The 17,902-nt window shown below is 32.3% G+C and overlaps 3 protein-coding genes across 6 annotated transcripts; all 3 read left to right on the top strand.

The window, feature by feature from the left end:
- Positions 1-6,479, top strand: LOC149901902 (protein PRRC1-like). 3 transcript variants are annotated; one of them, XM_090111098.1, is made up of 11 exons: positions 1-114; positions 196-363; positions 640-734; positions 1,036-1,154; positions 1,818-1,964; positions 2,937-2,972; positions 3,397-3,499; positions 3,762-3,932; positions 4,492-4,681; positions 5,340-5,477; positions 6,361-6,479. In XM_090111098.1, the coding sequence occupies exons 2-10, from the start codon at positions 205-207 to the stop codon at positions 5,463-5,465; spliced, it is 1,146 nt and encodes a 381-aa protein (XP_089967224.1). In that variant the 5' UTR covers positions 1-114; positions 196-204; the 3' UTR covers positions 5,466-5,477; positions 6,361-6,479. The 3 variants fall into 3 exon arrangements, with proteins under 3 accessions (XP_089967224.1, XP_089967223.1, XP_089967222.1); XM_090111097.1 differs by lacking the exon at positions 2,937-2,972 and having other exon boundaries at positions 655-734; XM_090111096.1 differs by lacking the exon at positions 2,937-2,972 and having other exon boundaries at positions 6,361-6,477.
- A 1,618-nt stretch (positions 6,480-8,097) lies between these two features.
- On the top strand, positions 8,098-10,016 carry LOC149901903 (uncharacterized). 2 transcript variants are annotated; one of them, XM_090110571.1, is made up of 4 exons: positions 8,098-8,322; positions 8,605-8,798; positions 9,121-9,273; positions 9,895-10,016. In XM_090110571.1, the coding sequence occupies exons 2-4, from the start codon at positions 8,619-8,621 to the stop codon at positions 9,964-9,966; spliced, it is 405 nt and encodes a 134-aa protein (XP_089966697.1). In that variant the 5' UTR covers positions 8,098-8,322; positions 8,605-8,618; the 3' UTR covers positions 9,967-10,016. The 2 variants fall into 2 exon arrangements, with proteins under 2 accessions (XP_089966697.1, XP_089966698.1); XM_090110572.1 differs by lacking the exon at positions 8,098-8,322 and adding an exon at positions 8,471-8,491.
- A 4,706-nt stretch (positions 10,017-14,722) lies between these two features.
- Positions 14,723-15,629, top strand: LOC149901904 (uncharacterized). Its single transcript, XM_090111277.1, has 2 exons — positions 14,723-14,791; positions 15,186-15,629. The coding sequence occupies exon 2, from the start codon at positions 15,196-15,198 to the stop codon at positions 15,541-15,543; it is 348 nt and encodes a 115-aa protein (XP_089967403.1). The 5' UTR covers positions 14,723-14,791; positions 15,186-15,195; the 3' UTR covers positions 15,544-15,629.
- The last annotated feature ends 2,273 nt before the right edge of the window (positions 15,630-17,902 follow it).

The following is a 17,902-nucleotide window of genomic DNA, read 5'->3' on the forward strand; positions in this document are numbered from 1 at the left end:
GAACTATGAACACGTCAACAAGTGTCAAATAAGCTCAAATAAGTCAAATTTTGACAAATTCGCAAAACCACAACAAATCCTCACGGTGTTGATTGTTGTTATTATAATAAAAAGGTGAAAAAAACATACTTGTCTCTTTAATTTGATTTAATTCACCTAAAGCTTGTAAATATGAATAAAATTTATGGTTTTTAGTGCAAGAATATGAACCATGCCGAGAAGAGAAACAAAATACCAGCTGCTCCGACTCTTGCGGCTACGGGCAATCTGTTATCAAGTGTTGCTCCCCCATCAGAATTACCAAATTTTATTACAACGAGCGTCAACCCCGTAGCTCCTGTAGCACCCGTAGTACAAAATGAAGTATGAAGCGTACTTTTTACACAACATAATGAGAATCATGAGCATGTAGTGTATGCTCATGATTCTCATTATGTTTAGATACATATTTCATTACTTCTTTCTCTGTTATAGAGAAAAATTTTGGATGTTAAAAAAAGACTATGAATATCATAATCATATTGACTAATTTAGTTAAGTCACATGACTTTACATAACTTGTATTATAACAATTGCACAATTCTCATAAAATTCTCTTTATAGTAGCATACTCCCCATTTATTGAGATATTTTATACAGGCTCCTGTATCACAGACCAATACAAAGCCAGCAGAGAATCCAAATGCACAACCTGTGCCAATGGATATGTCACCACAAACTCCAGAAAAATTTAGGTATGTGATTTTCAATAATACTGATTAAATGAAATTCAGTCAAAATAGAAACATTTATGTTTCTTAATTCTTATGAACATGTATTATAGTCCTTATATTTGAATTTTTAACAAATGTTAAATGACTTTTAGGGAGAAGGGACTATTTTATTATATATCCAACAGATAGTTATTGGATAATTATTAAATAATACCTCACCATTTGAATGCTGAAATCTATTATTCTACTGAACATGTAGTAGAAACTAATAAAATTATTTATCAACATGTCTGAACTGATAAAATCTTTTAATTACTTCCAGCCCTGCCATACCACCATCAAAAGGAGAGCCAACTGTGTCAATACGGTCACCAGTAGAGTCTGATAGCACATTGTCGCCAGGCTCATTGCCAGAAAGTGGAGTTGGTACTGATAGAATTGGTAATTTTATCATAGATACTAGTTTAAAGACCGCGGCTTCGCCCGCTTTGTCTAAAACATAATAAATTATATACTAAAACCTTCCTCTTGAATCACTCTATCTATTAAAAAAAACCGCATCAAAATCCGTTGCGTAGTTTTAAAGAAATAAGCATAAAAAGGGACATAGGACAGAAAAAGCGACTTTGTTTTATACTATGTAATGATTATAAAGAATAATGTTACTAATCCTTAAGATCATGTATGTCCACTTGATCATGCTTAACACACATATCCTTGAAGATTGCAGCCCATAAATATTATATTCATTCTAGTTTCTACTAGAGGCTTCTGTGATATACTTTTTGTGTGCGAGAACGACACATCAGGTCATCCATGTTCAAAAACTTACCCATTTCTACAAAAAGTTGAATTTATTATTAAAGTGAAACTTTTATTACATCGTCTCAAACTTTTTGGTCTGTGTAGCGCATGTCGCGTGTATCGCGGCTGCCGAGTAGGTATACCTACTCGGCCGTCACGCGACATGCGCTACACAAAGCAGTGTTCGGAACCGTTCGAACAGTTTCACTTTTACCGTGGTTTCATAAAACCACACAACATTTTTTTTTTAAGAGAATTATTATGAAATATAAATTGAATGCAATTAATTTTCTCTTGAAGGTGATATTATGCCAGGTAGTGGTCTCATAACTTGGATGAAAGGTGCCATGTCAAGTGGAGGGATTCTCCAGAAAGTAGCCGAGAAAGCTAAAAACTCAGTTGATTCCATGATAACAACACTTGATCCTCAGATGAAGGAATATTTGAGTAAGTATGGTTCAATAATATGAAAATTTATTTGTTAGGAAACTATTTTGATTTTCATTGGAAACTTATTTTTACTTATTCTTAACTCAAACTCAAACAGTTATTTATTGAATTAGACTTCTTCTAGAAGCATGTTATTCGTCATTACTTTCTCTAAAAGTTCTTAAATTAAACTTGCAATTCTGATTTCATTCAATATATATATGTAATATAATTTATCATTATTTATTTATGTAATATAGGTATTGATGTTTATTTCATTAATTTGTAGATTTTAATATTATATAAATAGTAAAAACACTTACTTATTAATTTAAATTTTTCTAGTTTGTTTTATTGTATTTTATGTTATTTAACTATATTTTATTATTCGGGACACTTTAGACTTACGCGTCTGTTGTCTGGTTGGGCCCTGAAAACCAGCGCTATGCCGACCGTGGTGCGGCGTAGCATATGCTGAGTGGCCTTATTAGGTCACCAGTCGCCACACAAATATTTATAATAGCTTTTTAGCTCTTAATTTTTTCTTTTTTTTTTTTTTATCCCTGTTTATTTTCTATAGTCTTTAAGAGTGCTCTTGTTATTGTTTTTTTATGTGGTGGTGGTACTTTGGAGATCCTAATAAATGTATTTTATTCTATTCTTATTCTTATTCTGATTTTCTGTCATACTATGTTTTTCTTTCTACTTGCTTTTCAATTTTTTTTTATTCAAAACTATCACCCCTTCCCGATCTATGCTGCCCGATGTAGGGTGGTGTGCCAATAATTATATAATATTTTTTTTTATCTTAAACTAGCTTTCCGCCCGCGGCTTCGCCCGCTTTTTTAGGCATACATAGGGACATAGGGACAGAAAAAGCGACTTTGTTTTATACTATGTTGTGATATTTTTTGCAAATAACTATTTAAGCACACAAATATCTTTATTATAACAAAATATGTATAGAGTTAAATTGATCTTTTATAACAGATAATGAAGGTAATCAAAGCAGCACATCTTCTGATGGTGAGTTATGAGCCTGGGTAGTCAATGATTTGGGTCAAAGTTCTCGTTTCGCTATTTGTTTAAAGCTAGTTTTGATTATGTAATGTGTTCAATGCTATAGCTATTGTGTATAACGATAAAATTATAAATATTATGTAATGCTATAATAATTAATATGCTATAGTAACTCAAATGGATTACATTGTATTGATTGTATGATATTGAGAAATCATTTTTTATAATGCAGGAATGGGGTTGACGTTTGGTTTTTTATAATAAATGCATAGACAATAAACAAATGATCTCAAATCAAATAAAACTTACAGGATATATAGGTTAATGGTGATGTTGAATGCAAATATTTTGTGCTTTAATTACCAAGGGCAAATATTATATTGTTAATGGTTTAGGTCTAACAGTATGAGTATGTTTTTACTTTTTTTAGGGAGTGGTGGTGATTTATACATAGTTGTTGCTTCTGATAAGGAGGTGAAAGTATCGCCTGTTCGAGAAGCTTTTCAAACTGTGTTTGGAAAAGCGACTATTGTGTGAGTTTCCTACAAATATTTACTAAAGGTGAAGTTTAATAAAATGATAACTGAAAAAAAACTGCTGAATAGAAGGCATGTTTGTTTCTATATTTATAATAATACTTACATACATTACATATTAAAAAACCTATTTAAATAACAGTAGTCCAATAGTCCAAAAATCCAAAATAAATATTTTTTTCAGAAAATTAAATAAATCTTCTTTAAATATTGTGCAGTAAGGGTCATTTTTATGTAACGAATAAAGCGTTCTTTTCAGTGGGGAACCCGCACAAAGTGACGTCACAGCCGCACAACCAGTAGGCTACGCGGCCGCGTACGCAGCGGCTAAACAACGCATCGCACACTTGAGATCTGTCAACTCGCAACTGCATAATAACGTGCCTATAGTGGCTATTGAGAGCTTTGTGTATGAGGCTATGCCTGATAGGTGAGGATATGTTTTTGAAGTGAAAACTTCTTTAGCGGCGTTGGGTATAAAATCTTAAACTCGCGTCAGGACACGTGGCCTGATCGAAAAAACGTAAGACGGATTTTTTTTAGCCCTTATATTCCAGGCGTAAGACGGATACCAAACATGCTGAACGTTAATAATCAAGTTTTCACTTCTGCCGGCACTCCCGGAGTGCAACCCGTCTTTTTTTTATTTGTATTTGTTTCAATTTCGTCTTTAAAATACTTTTTTCTTGTCACGTTATTGCTAGATCTGATATATAACGGTTTAGTCGATAGGTCGCCATAATTTATAGAATTCTACTAAAATGTTTATTTTTATAAAAAAATACTGACGTTGATCGACTCACAGTTGCCTATTAAAAGGTTTAAAATGTCCAAGTGGTGTTGAATAAAATATTAGAAACTCTGCTTCATAGACTTCTTGGCAGAGTTATACATCGGACAATTTTTGAGCATGATAGTGAATTTAATTGTTTATTGTACGTTAATGTTCTGAAGCAAAACATATGTCATAACAAGCCACTCGCACACAGGTGGTACGACATAGCGCTACTAGTGTTGTCCCAGCCCTCCCTCGGTATCGAGTTGCAAGTGCAATCACAAGGCACGCCCATCCCTAGTGCCGCGGTACTTGCAGCGAGAGAGGCCACGCCTACCGACTATGCGCACGCGCAGACTGGGTACAACACTACTATAGGTTCGATTATGTCGGCTAATTTGCAGGTGAGAAATGATTGATTAAATTTTGTTATTGATATTTTGTTTTTAAAATTGTTTTAAATGACTATTGAGAAGCTTATTCAATGAAAATTAAAAAATTGATTAATTAACTTAACTATTTTTTATTGTTTATAAAAATAGTACAATTACAATCAAATCTAAGACTAATTAACAATGTAGGATTAATACACAATGTTGTCTGATTAGGTTTCAGCAATAACCAAATCCCATTTAAATTTATTCACTGGTCCCTAATTTTTCTAACATTACTAGCTTTACCCCGCGGTTTCACCCCCACTGCTGTCCTGTTGGTCTTAGTGTGATGATATATAGCCTATAACCTTCCTCGATAAATGGGCTATCTAACGCCGAAAGAATCAAATCGGACCAGAAGTTCCTGAGATTAGCGCGTTCAAACAAACAAACAAACTTTATAATATAATAACTAGGTAGTCCGCCCCGGCTTCGCCCGTGGTACATATTTCGTAATAAAAGGTAGCCTATGTCCTTCCTCGGGTATCAAAATATCTCCATACCAAATTTCATGCAAATTGGTTCAGTAGTTTAGGCGTGATTGAGTAACAGACAGAGTTACTTTCGCATTTATAATATTAGTATGGATAGTAGTATAGATAAATAAATAAATAATTCCTTATTCCAGGTACCACACACGCAATGGCAAGAAGTGTCAACAAGCGTGTCCCGACGAGAGTTGTTGCTATTGGCGTCTCGTTCTCTCGCCGGCTCGTATCAGAGAATGTTGGCTGTTTCTGCCGCTGAGACCTGATAGATTTTATGTGTAGGGTTATTTTATTTATGTGTAGGGTTATTTTATTATAGGGAAATTTTATTTATTGTTTCTGTTGCTGGAACCTGATAGATTTGATATGTGAGGTTGTAGATTTTTTGTTTAAGTTTGTGTTTGGAAAATATGCCCTTCGAAATGAATAATTTATATATTTTTTAATAAAAAATATAAGAAATTTATAAAAATATCGCTGATAAATAACATGTGCGAAATAACTTTTCTTATAAAAAGGTATATTGTGGTAAATATATATATATATATATATATATATATAAAGATAATAATATATATAAAGATATATTCCTGTTTTTTTTACATTGGAATATGAAGGATGAACTATTGGTTCTAGATATTAATACAGAGAAAAATAGGGCATATATATTAATGTAAATGTGTAATGCACAGCATTAACATCCGCATTGAGTAATAAATAGAAACTCTCTCACGATAAAGAATAAACTAATCAGTGACGTTTTTACAATGCGATTTCAACAACATGTGGATAATTTGCTTTATCTTTACTGCAATTATATTTTTATTGAATGAATTCTACTTCGGTAATTCCGTTTGACATTGAAGAAGATTTATTATTATACAGCCTGTCCGTTGTTAATTTATTATTCAATAATTTATAAATGATAGGACGATAAGTTCAGATAAATTAAATGTGTTCATGGAAATCTGAGCTTTATGTCGTTCGAAATAAGAATGAATGGTTTGAAGCTTACTTTTTACAAACAAAAGCATTTTGTTTGGAATTGAACTGATCACACTCACGGGGATTACGCAAATTTACGCTTTAATACTTATTTTCATGTAAAATCCGGCTTGAATAAAAAAATATTAAATTTTAACGTATTTTTGTTTGTTGCAGGTTCCGCACAAAATATATATTATTAAGACGAATCTATGATATCTTAGATTATTGTAATATAGTATATAATATTATGTTAAATAAATATTATTGGCGCTCAAAGACTTATATCTTGTGTTTCATTAGATAATAAAACCTTGTATCACAAAACTGTTTCTCTGCTTGCTTTCAAAAGAAATGTTTTCACAAAATTTTAATTGCTGCTCCGCTTCTATAATCTATTAATCTATTAGGCGTAGCGTAATTTAATATAGCATACAGTCTCACTCGATAAATGGACTATCCAATAGAATTTATTTTGCAATTCAAATCAGAAGTTCTGGAAATAAGCACTCTCAAACAAGAACCAACTTTTCTTTAAAATATAAGTATTGATGATCAAGCCAACTTCAAAAATGGCAATGCACTAGTTAATGCAGTAATGCAACCCAGTAAGTTATAGACTACAGGCCCGTGTTGAAAAAATTATGGGTCATTTGACCCACCAGGTGACCTATCTAGAACGATATAAGAGCATAAAATAATAAGATTTAGCACTATGACGTCACTTGTAAGCTGTCCACCTGAGTGCAGATGAGAATTCGAAGGTTCAGGTAGAGATTTTCTCCCCTTGTCTCCATGATTTTTGTACGGCGTTGCGGAATAATTGATTAAAAGTAGTATAGAAATAGTATGACACAGATGCCGTACAAAATCAAATGACCAAATTTACCCCGGCAACTGTCGAAAAATAAAAATAAATTCCGACTTTGTGGACCACCATTTTTGTACGGCATCTGTGTCATACTATTTCTATACTGCTTTTAAGCCATTATTCCGCAACACCGTACAAAAATCATGGAGACAAGGGGAGAAAATCTCTACCTGAACTTTCGAATTCTCATCTGCACTCAGGTGGACAGCTTACGAGTGACGTCATAGTGCTGAATCTTATTATTTTATGCTCTTATATCATTCTAGATAGGTCAGGTGGTGGGTCAAATGACCCATAATTTTTTCAACATGGGCCTGTAGTCTATTAAAATTTATTCCAGTGTGGAAGAATGACAGCTTTATAGATCGTCTCTCGCCATCGCATCGCTGTCATACACTGGAAATTCGTATCACTATAGTATTCTTTTAAATTTTTGTTTGGTGCCTGATGAAGTCTTACTGGGAGCTGAACATTGATATTTGGAATTATAAGCTATTTATTGCAAAATAGCACATTCGCTATGATAATTTCTACTATAGGGAGGTAGGTTTCTACTTTTAGCACTTTTGAGATTCAATATCAAGGAGGAGACTCTGTTACAGTTATGAGTTGATTTTAGAAATTCAGTTTTTATTTCTATGAAGTTTTAATCTACTAAAACAATAGCTTGGTAGTAATTTGATATTAGGTATATGGTTATGACCTGTTTATCGATCACATATTATAAATTTTTATGATATTTTATTGGATTATATTTAATCTCGGTTATTAGTTTGATATTCATAATATCATTAATGCAGAATTGTATAAGTAGCCGCCTCTGTTTTGGAAAAGTCACTTTGTTGTGACAACTTGGTAAGTGAACAATAAACACTAGCTTTACAAATATATTATTGAAATTAGGTATTTAGTAATTTTTAAGTAAATTAAAGAATAAATAGATTTAACTGGCATAGGTCGAACGACCAATTGATTTTTAAATGGTTTAACTCAATAAAAAACTATTTTCTGATCGATTTGTGATCCGGTGTGTGATTGTTTACATACAATTTAAATTGCTTAGCCGAAATTGTGTAAAACACATTCGAAACCGTTAACCGTTATGTTTGTTGACTTGAGTTCGATCAAATATTTAAAATCGAGAAATCCGACTTCTCATGAGTAAAACGGTACATCTAAAACGAGTTTTAAGTAAGTCAGCCATTTTTGCGGATCGAATTCATCATTTTAGTTTTATCTCATACATATCTTATCATCTTCTGCAATAGGTACGTTGTTAAATTAGTTGCCCAGTAATATGTTAGCAAAGTTTTTTATTCAAATTACGGTCCATAATAAATAGGTACTATTTGATATCATTTTTGAAGTGAAACGTCTCTAAGCGCGTTAAGAGTAAAATCTCAAAGTCGCGTCATGGCAATACCGTCACGTCTTGGAGTAAGGCGACGATTTTGGTATCTTTGAATCGTGACAAAGAAGTTTCACTTCTGACACGTGTGTTCGGCACACACGCTCTTTTTATTATTAACTAATTCCGTTTATTCTTCCAGGTAAATAATTCAAAATGAAATACTTCATCGTACTCTCTGCCCTCGTCGCTTTGTCGACAGCCGCCCCTGTAGAGCTTACTCTGCAGCAAATTGACAGTGCTCTGTCAAACCCCCACACCGACCCAGCTTTGATCCCCGTTCTGGAGGCCGCTTTGAACGAAATCATGGAGGCCCTCTTCGCTGGACACCAAGTTGTAAGTACTTTTAATAAATTAAGTGGCAATATTTTATGCCTTCGATGTTCTAAAATAGGCACGCAATTAATTAGGGTTATTTTTACTTCTAAATATGTTTCTGATGAAAACATAGAATTTATTAGTCAGAGGAAAACAAAAGTTTTAATTTAAAACTGCATATCTAAAGAAATATTTGATAACATTTCATATCTTGCTCAACCTTTACAGTCCTGCCATAAAAATACTTTTAAATGGTATGTCATATTTTTTTGTTTCCTTTGCCTATAATTATATCATATTATTACTAATAAACGTTCTTAAATAATGTCTTTATTTTCAGGAAACCGTCACCGTTGACCTGCCTCTAGAAGCAGTTCCCGGTATCGTGAACCCCGCCCCCGCCCCCGTTCCCTCCCCGTCTCCCGCACCCTCCCCCGCGTCCAGCAGCCCCCTCGTGCAAGTCGTCGTTAACGTAAACAAACAGACACAACAGGTAAATCGATGATTATAAATTTGTGATTATTTTAGTACAGCGCCATCTAGTGTTCAGGAAAAATAATTTATAGAATGCAATTTTGTAGTAAGTTGCCGCCATTGGCTGCAAATTGCCTACCGCGTAGATGCAATTGGCATGCCTAATCTTTATATATAAAAATGAATCGCAAAATGTGTTGGTAAGCGCATAACTCGAGAACGGCTGAACCGATTTCGATAATTCTTTTTTTATTATATTCCTTGAAGTACGAGGATGGTTCTTATGTAGAGAAAACGTAAACATGTACCACGGGCGAAGCCGGGGCGGACCGCTAGTAAAATATAATAATACTTTAATTTATTAGCTTTTAGTCTTTACTCTGAGTTGGAAACTCCGGTCTATTATTATTTTTTTATTATTAGTTTATTAGTACAAATTATATATAAATTATTTATGTTAATTTGTTCACATTTTTTATATTCTAGTGTATTATCTTGTGTATCATACTTACCAATAATTATTACAATATATTGTATTTACTATTTAATAAATAAAAATACATCTAGAAGAGCATTTCAACAACATATTAAAATTTAAAAGCAGCAAAAAACACCCATTAATGTTTTAATTGTCTTTCAGATCCACGAAATTCCCGCCTTTGTCCCTGGTGGAAACCCAGTTAACGTGATTGCCGTCAACCCCATTGCCTAAATGAATATTATTATGAATTACTTACTGCAATAAATTGATTTAATTTAAAATGCTTTTATTTTTGTAAATATTATTTTTTTCCTTTTGATTACATTTATATGCTAGATAAAACGTAAGCTTAGAATGCTTGGATCTATTCGTGGATAAAATATACATGGACGTATAAAAAAAGACGGACGCCGTATTACGAACAAACAACGTGAAGCCACCATAGTAAGCTAGCGATCGTGTAAAGACAATAAACACGCACACACTCTCACCATAGTAAGCTAGTCGGCCGCCATTACGTCGTGAACTACCGACTGATTAACTGCGTCACTGTTTCACAAAAAATATTTAAAATGCCGTCTTGCGTGGTTAAATGGTGTCGCAACAGTACAATTTTAAATAACAAAACACAAGGGATTACATTCCACAGGGAAGCAAGTTATTTCTTTTATGTTTTAATGACAAAATTATCACGGCAAAATTTATAGAAAAAAATACAGCCGCCATTGTCAACAGGACAGCTGTTGCCATGGCAACATGGCACACACACATGGATGTTTCGCCGCCATTACTAGGCTTCACTCAATGTTTAGGCGATATACCGTCCGTCTTTTTTTATACGTCCATGAAAATATATATGTTAATATTAGGACTTTTTATTAGACGCGGCTATGTCCGCGTTCAAAGGAAATTCCAATTGGAATTTGATGCTTTACCGCGATTTTTTTTCTCTCTATTCACAAAAAACATATCTAAAAAAAAAGTCAACAAAATAACAAATACCTACTATCGCATTTATAAAGTAGGTATCTATGGAAAGGCAACATAATAATTGATAAGTAATAAAAGAAATTCCTACACTTCAAATAGAGCTAACGAGAGCTAATTCAATCGAATTGGTTTCGAATTTGAATTTTGAATTTGGAATTGGGAACGGGCATAGACAATTCGGACATTAAGACGCGATTTGTGGTTCCGCACTACGTTAAACCCAAATTCAGCAGTTGTATGCATTATGCATCCTTCTACGTAGTAATCTATTCGATGGTACCTAACACTTTATTATATCGTATTGAAAGAGGTATTATAATTTGGTTGTAATAGTCCTAGATAATTAATAGATATACCAAAATTCAAACACTAATTAATAATTAGATATGTATAGAAAATTAACCTGCGGTGACACAAAAACATTCATAGAATAATAAACAACAATAAATAATCAGAGCATACATTGAAATTGAATGAAGAAATTCGTAGAATCGGTCGAATCTATTTGTAAGGTATAATATATTTGTAGGTGAAGTCTCATGTTCGTCTGGGGTCGATTTGATATTCGATTCCCGCCAAATCAAAATTATTTGATTATTTTTAATTAGGCTTCACCGGAGAAATCTGAGATCTCTCATTGAAAAAAAAATTTCATCGAAATAAAATACTATCTTCGACAGCACAGACGGAGATTTTGGATACTTTATAAGAGACATCATTTATTACATTTTTTAAACATTAAATTAAAAAAAGACATTTTTACAATGAATAAAATAAATAACTTTATATGTTTGACGTTTGTCACTATTCGTATCTTCAAATGTGTAATGATTTTTTAGAGAATTCGTATGATTTGTAATTTGTATGATGCAAAGATTGGTCATTGCTGATACCAAAAAAATAATCAGAAGCATTTTGAAACGAATGTACCTAGTGCATATGACCTGCCACAATGTGACTTAGGATAAAAGCTGTCATGAGTCATGTTAAGAAAGATAAGATGAGTGAGCGACTACCTTTATTTTACGACTAAAATTAGAAACAAAATTTTCCAGAGATAAATCACTATCTATGAGATGGTGCATGACTGGACATTCTCAAGATAATCATATCAATGGAGTAGGTAATAATAATATTGAAGTATCAACTTAGGATCAGTGCAATAAATTGTCAAAAGTTTATAGATAAGGACATGTAACAGGAAAATATTATGGAATATTATTCATCGAATTTTGTGCTTCTATAGAAAACAAGATTCATAAAAAACATTATAAGTAACTATAGCTTTAGGCGCGCAGTGTCGCCCGCGTTTAAAAAAAATCCTCATAGTTCCCGTTCCCTTGAGATTTCTGGGAAAAAAACTTATTCTATGTGTTAATTCTAGTTACCCTCTATATTTGTGCTAAATTTAATTGTAATCGTGTCAGTAGTATTTGCGTGAAAGAGGAACAAACATACATACACATACAAAAACATACATCGTCACAAACTTTCGCGTTTATAATATTAGTAGGATAGGATAGGATTTAGATAATTTTTTCGTAGGTATCAAAAATATGTTTCAAACATACTAGATAAGGAATTATATTCTAAGAAAAGTATGGATACTATAGATTGAGGTATAGATACAAACAGTGACTATTGATTCTGATTTCCGATTATATTACTTCATTTCGAAGAATGCGTAATTTTCAATGAAATTTCTAATCAATTTTAGGCCTTGCAGTAGGTAGGGGCTAGACCTACTTACTGTTGACCCGAAATTGATTTCTACAGAATTTAGCATTGAGGATGTTTGATAAATAAAACTGACTATGGCTATGATGCTATACAAATCAGTTATTCTCGTTGGAAATATAAGGAATTTTTCGACTTAGTATACATAAAATAGTAGTTGTACCTTATAATGGATGGCCTAGACCTAATATTTTTATTTGTTTTACTTTATTTCTTCTCATGCCCAACCTGGCTTTATTAATGCAAATTAAAAATAAATGATATATAATAAGGAATGATCTCTAAATAAAGTTTATGAAGCAAAAACTACTTATGTAGGTACTTAATCGATTGCGCTGAAATTTTGTGTGCTGATAAACTATGGTCTGAAGTTTGAGTTGGACTTTTAGTTACCTATATATCTGGATAATTTATCTTAGCGATATTGAATTCACAGTTAAAATATTTGCACCAAAAACCGTGTGTCACCCACGTTCACGTGAAAATTGGTTTTTATCGTTCATTATCACAAAGTAAACAGTAAAATAAACTTTTTAGGGCAAATATTACGAAATAAAATACGCGAAAAACCGCAAAATTCGATACCGGTTGATAATTGACCGTTATCAGATTGACGGACGTGTCACACCCTTCGATATCTCGAGGGTTCAGATTGGCCGTGATTTATAAGAACGATTCGATGTGACGTTATTTCAGTACACTTTGAACTGTTGTAGAGAAGCATTACCGCAATAAACGTAAGTATTTTTATATATTATAATATACAGTTAGCTTTCATGGTAGGTTACACCCATAACTTACGTTATGTACGTCTATAGACATGACGCACTTTGCCATTAAGATTGCGTCTGCTCGTTTGCCTTCCTTTAAAAAAAACACGTTGACTTTACTTTTAGCCTGAAGGTAACGAAAATCATAAATGGTTATTAATACGTTCCGTGTGTATATAATATTGTATAATGTATAATATGTATATGTAATATTGTAATATTGAAATTGTACTTTGTTTATCTGTACGGAAAACAATTTTATTGCCAATGCAATAAAATATAAGCTATCCATTTGTACGAATATTCATGAATACATAATATTAATTTAAAATACTTCGATAAATTTTATATTGATGAGTCGATTAATACTGATATCAATTTCATACGGCGGAGAATGTTTGACTTTCAGTGATTAAACATGTTTGTTATCTCTTATCGGTCATTTTTATACGGATGTATTTTTGGCTATTTTCCATAGGTATTTTAATATTTTTTGTTTATCAGCCAGTATATTAAATATTTATCCTACCTGGGGTTCGTACCAAAATAATTTATTTAAAGCGTACGCGTAGGTTTTTCAATTCTATTTTATAAATTTTGTATATTATTACAAATTAATATAACGTTACTTTTTCCCATTATTTTTATTAAATTTTTGTTAGATAATTCTTCTTTACTACAATATATAAGTTTATGTAATCGAACTAAATTAAGTTCTAGGTAATAGCTAGGAAACATAATCAACGCGTACGAAGACGCAAGAATCAGCTAGTTTAATATAACTTTGGACTCTACAAAGTTTAATTAGAAACGTCTTAGACACACAGCTAAAACATAGAATTAAACTGTAACTGAGTAGTCATACCACTGTCGTACAATAATCCATATTCGATTAAAATAATAGTACCTTTTTTTTAAGTGGGGAAATCTTGTATAGATACCCATGGCCTCCGGGGAAGGGGCCGTGGGTTATGTCGGATTCCTACCGGCCAAAACCCCACTGTGTTCCGTCAAGCCGCATCAACGACAGGGCCACGGGTATGGTAGAAGCCCGTCGCCAGGCCCAAACAAGCTAAGAGCCTGCGAGCTCTACCCTCATGGGAAAAAATAATAGTACCTGCCTAAAACCTATCCACTAGTCTGTATTCATGTTATAGGTATAGCTACATGATTTCTATATACCTATGCGTTGTTTTCATTGCATTTTCCTTTTTATTTTGATGCATTCAAAACTCTACGTAAAAGTTGCTCTATAGGAAAATATACACCATTACTTAAGGATTATGTTTATGATTAAGCATTACAAATTTCTCATAATAGATAACTTATCGCATTTTGTAGAATTGACTGCATTATCTTAGATGTATCTATAAATATTCTAGTGCAAATTTTTTACATTAGTGGCGTAGTGTCATAGGTAGATAAGAAAAATTAAATATCTAAGAAAAAATTAATTGAAATTTCAGTTGCATCAAGCTGAATTGTTCCGTTAGAATTTCAATATGAAGGAAATAATCGGTTTCTGTAATAGATGTTTCTAAAACATTTTTTTCATTTAGGTATGTATATTTTGACACAGAGTAAAATCTATTTTTCCGGAACCTATTTGCATTAGTTTATCTGATAGGCAGCTAAATTTGTTTCATCGGCTCTTACTTATCTAATAGTGTAAAATGTTGATTAAATTATGCATTCAATTAATTAATAGTCGATTAATAGTTTCTAGCATGAGCATAATCTGTTGGAAGTTGAAAATAGAATATATCGACTAAATGAACTCGATGTGTAGAAGTTGTTAACATTACATTGTTTAGATAAACGAGTCTTTCAATATTCATGATTTCCATTTTTGTTTTTTTATTAAGAATCAAATACGACGTACTCCATATACGACATACCTACATCTTTATAACATGTAATTGTTTTTATAAACGAATTATTTTATTGTTTCAGATTACTAATCATGTCCGTCCCAACTGTGACCATCAATGAGCTGTCGAAGGGTATCGAAGATAACTGTAACGTGTCAAGCGTGAAGAAAGTTCTGGAAGGTATCCTTAATGATTACATGGATCTTCAGTATGGAAAATCTACTCCATACACAACTGGCAAGCAAGTGGTCCCCAGCGGGTCTTCGATAGAAGATGTGGATGCTGGGCTTGCTAGCGATACTGAGAAGAAATTCAAAGATATTTTCGCAAAGATCTCAGAAACGCACAAGAGCGGCGACTTCTCCCCAAAATCCGTGAATGATGGATCTTGGGACCCGAAATTCACGCCCGTGTTCGTGTTTGTCACTCCCAATCCTTAGATAATAATATCTTAGTTTTTATTTATTATGTTATTTATATTATAGTAACCTTAATTTAATCGCAAATAAAGCATAACTAATTTAAATTTATTTGTTTCTTTTCATAAATCTGTGCTTATGTATTGAGAGAACCAATTCGAATTTATGAAATATTTTTAATGTTGTTAAAAGTACGGTTCTTGAAAAGGGATTATATAACCAACAATAATGAATATAAGGACTTAAGGTTTACATAATAATTATTACGGTCTGCAAGCTTGCAATTTATACAATTATTAGTATTCTGAGTGCATGTTAGGTTAGGTTAGTTTAGGTACTCGTGTTACTTAAAACTGTAAAGGAAAGATGCATGTCATCATAATAATATATTATTAATATCGTATCATAATAATATATTATCAATAGACATTTATACTCTCTTATTCAAACCATGACAGGAGGATAAATAAGGTTAAATTATTCTCAAATAAAATACGCTGATACTGAGCTGTCTCTACACTCTGATATAATCCAATAAACTATTTTACGCCAGAGTCAGAGTTTGGCAGATCCACAAACAAGTTGGCTCGACTTCAGACGGTTAGCTCATTATCATAGATCCCTAACTTTCTACCGATTGCTTTGTAGGCGAAATCGTGTTACTGGACTTTCCAGAGTTTGAACGTTGATCGACCACAGGTAGAAAATTATTTGAAGTCAAATGCCAATAGGGCTTCCATTACTTATCCAATGGATATTTTTAATAAATTTGGCAAAGATTTAAAGATATCGTAAAAATTGACACATTTTACAAGTACTGTTTTTGTGTGGTGTTAATAGTTGATTCAATTACCAGTTTTTTTTAAACACAGACTACAATATTTTTATATTTTGAAAATTTTCTCTCAAAAATCGAAATAATGCTTTAAAAAATAAAAATGTATTGTTAAATTGGTACCCACGTAATTGCTCGCACCAAGAAAAAAACATGAAGGCTTTCTTTTTTCTTCTTTAACAAATAAAACTTTAAAATACAATAGTGCGATAGGCTCGAGATGGAAAGAGCACTTCATATTCAAGCAGTTTCCGATCACAACAATACAAAACAAAGCTTGTTTAGAAGTCGAGTACACTGTTATGCCATATACCAATTTTATGCAGAATTTTTGCAATGTTGATCGTTTTTGTAATGGGTATGGCAATTTTAAAATCTGTACGTTGTAGACGCAGAGTCGTTAGGGGGTTTTTTTAATGGGTTAAAAGGATGGTGAAACTTTGACGTAACGTATGATTATTATTATATACTGTTTTTAAGTAGTATATGACATAAGTGGACGTAATAATAAAACGTATTATTTATATACTTACAACATTGACTAAAATAATGTAATGTAGTCAAATGAAAGCGAAAGAGTTTTTGATTTAATTAGGTGGGTTAAAAGATTATAATATAAATCTTGTTATGATAGTACTTGTACTTGTTTGGGTTACCTGGAAGAGATGGCTCTGTAGCCATAAGGTCGCCCATTGTGCAATTTATGTGTATTTCATTTTATGTAATGTCTGTAATTTGGTGCGTACAATAAAGTTCTCGTTCATTCATTCATTCATAGTATGTAAAATGATCAGTTAATGTAAAACTGCATAAATTATTAACTTGAAATGATTTTATCGAAAATTTATTTATATTCCAATGGAAAAATGGGTTCTCACGTAGAGCACATTATTCAAAGCTTCACAAACGTTTTTCGCCGTAGAAAAAATCAGCGCAATTAGAGTGCTGTTTACTTTGCTTTTATAAATTTTATAAATCGAAGAAAGACAAGGAAATGCTTTTTATTGAAACTAAGAAAAGCTTCTTTGATGCATTATACTCGACATTTTTTCTTAGTTTAAAACAGACTTATAAAATTATCGGTATTGCACTTGACAGTATTCACTTTTAGTGTACACTGTACAGCTCTAAGAAACTTTTGCTCTTTAAAACAATTTAAATAAAAAGCATAAATCCAATGTCCTTTTACAAATAACAATAAACATACTAACCAAAATTGAAATCCTCCTACTTGGAAAGTCTAAGTTCCCACACCGTGTATGTTACGAATTAATTTTTTTTATAAATATCCATTCCAAGACTTGATCAATAAATAAAATAATACAATATAGAGACAAAAGTAAACAGAGATTAATTTACATGTTGGACAATGCAACTACATTTTTCACAATTATCGTTAACGAAGTGGCAGTAGCGCGGAAATTGTATTAAGTTCACTCATATATCATGAACGATTCATGAATATATTACAAAGACCCAAGCGGCACTAATATGTTAACAGCTCGTCTATTTTAGAAACAAATTTCGAATATAAGATAACATTAG

This window comes from Colias eurytheme, chromosome 16 (genome assembly GCF_061535395.1).
Source record: "Colias eurytheme isolate Ceu_HAF_F1 chromosome 16, ilColEury1 Martin Lab GWU primary, whole genome shotgun sequence".
Taxonomy (NCBI): domain Eukaryota; kingdom Metazoa; phylum Arthropoda; class Insecta; order Lepidoptera; family Pieridae; genus Colias; species Colias eurytheme.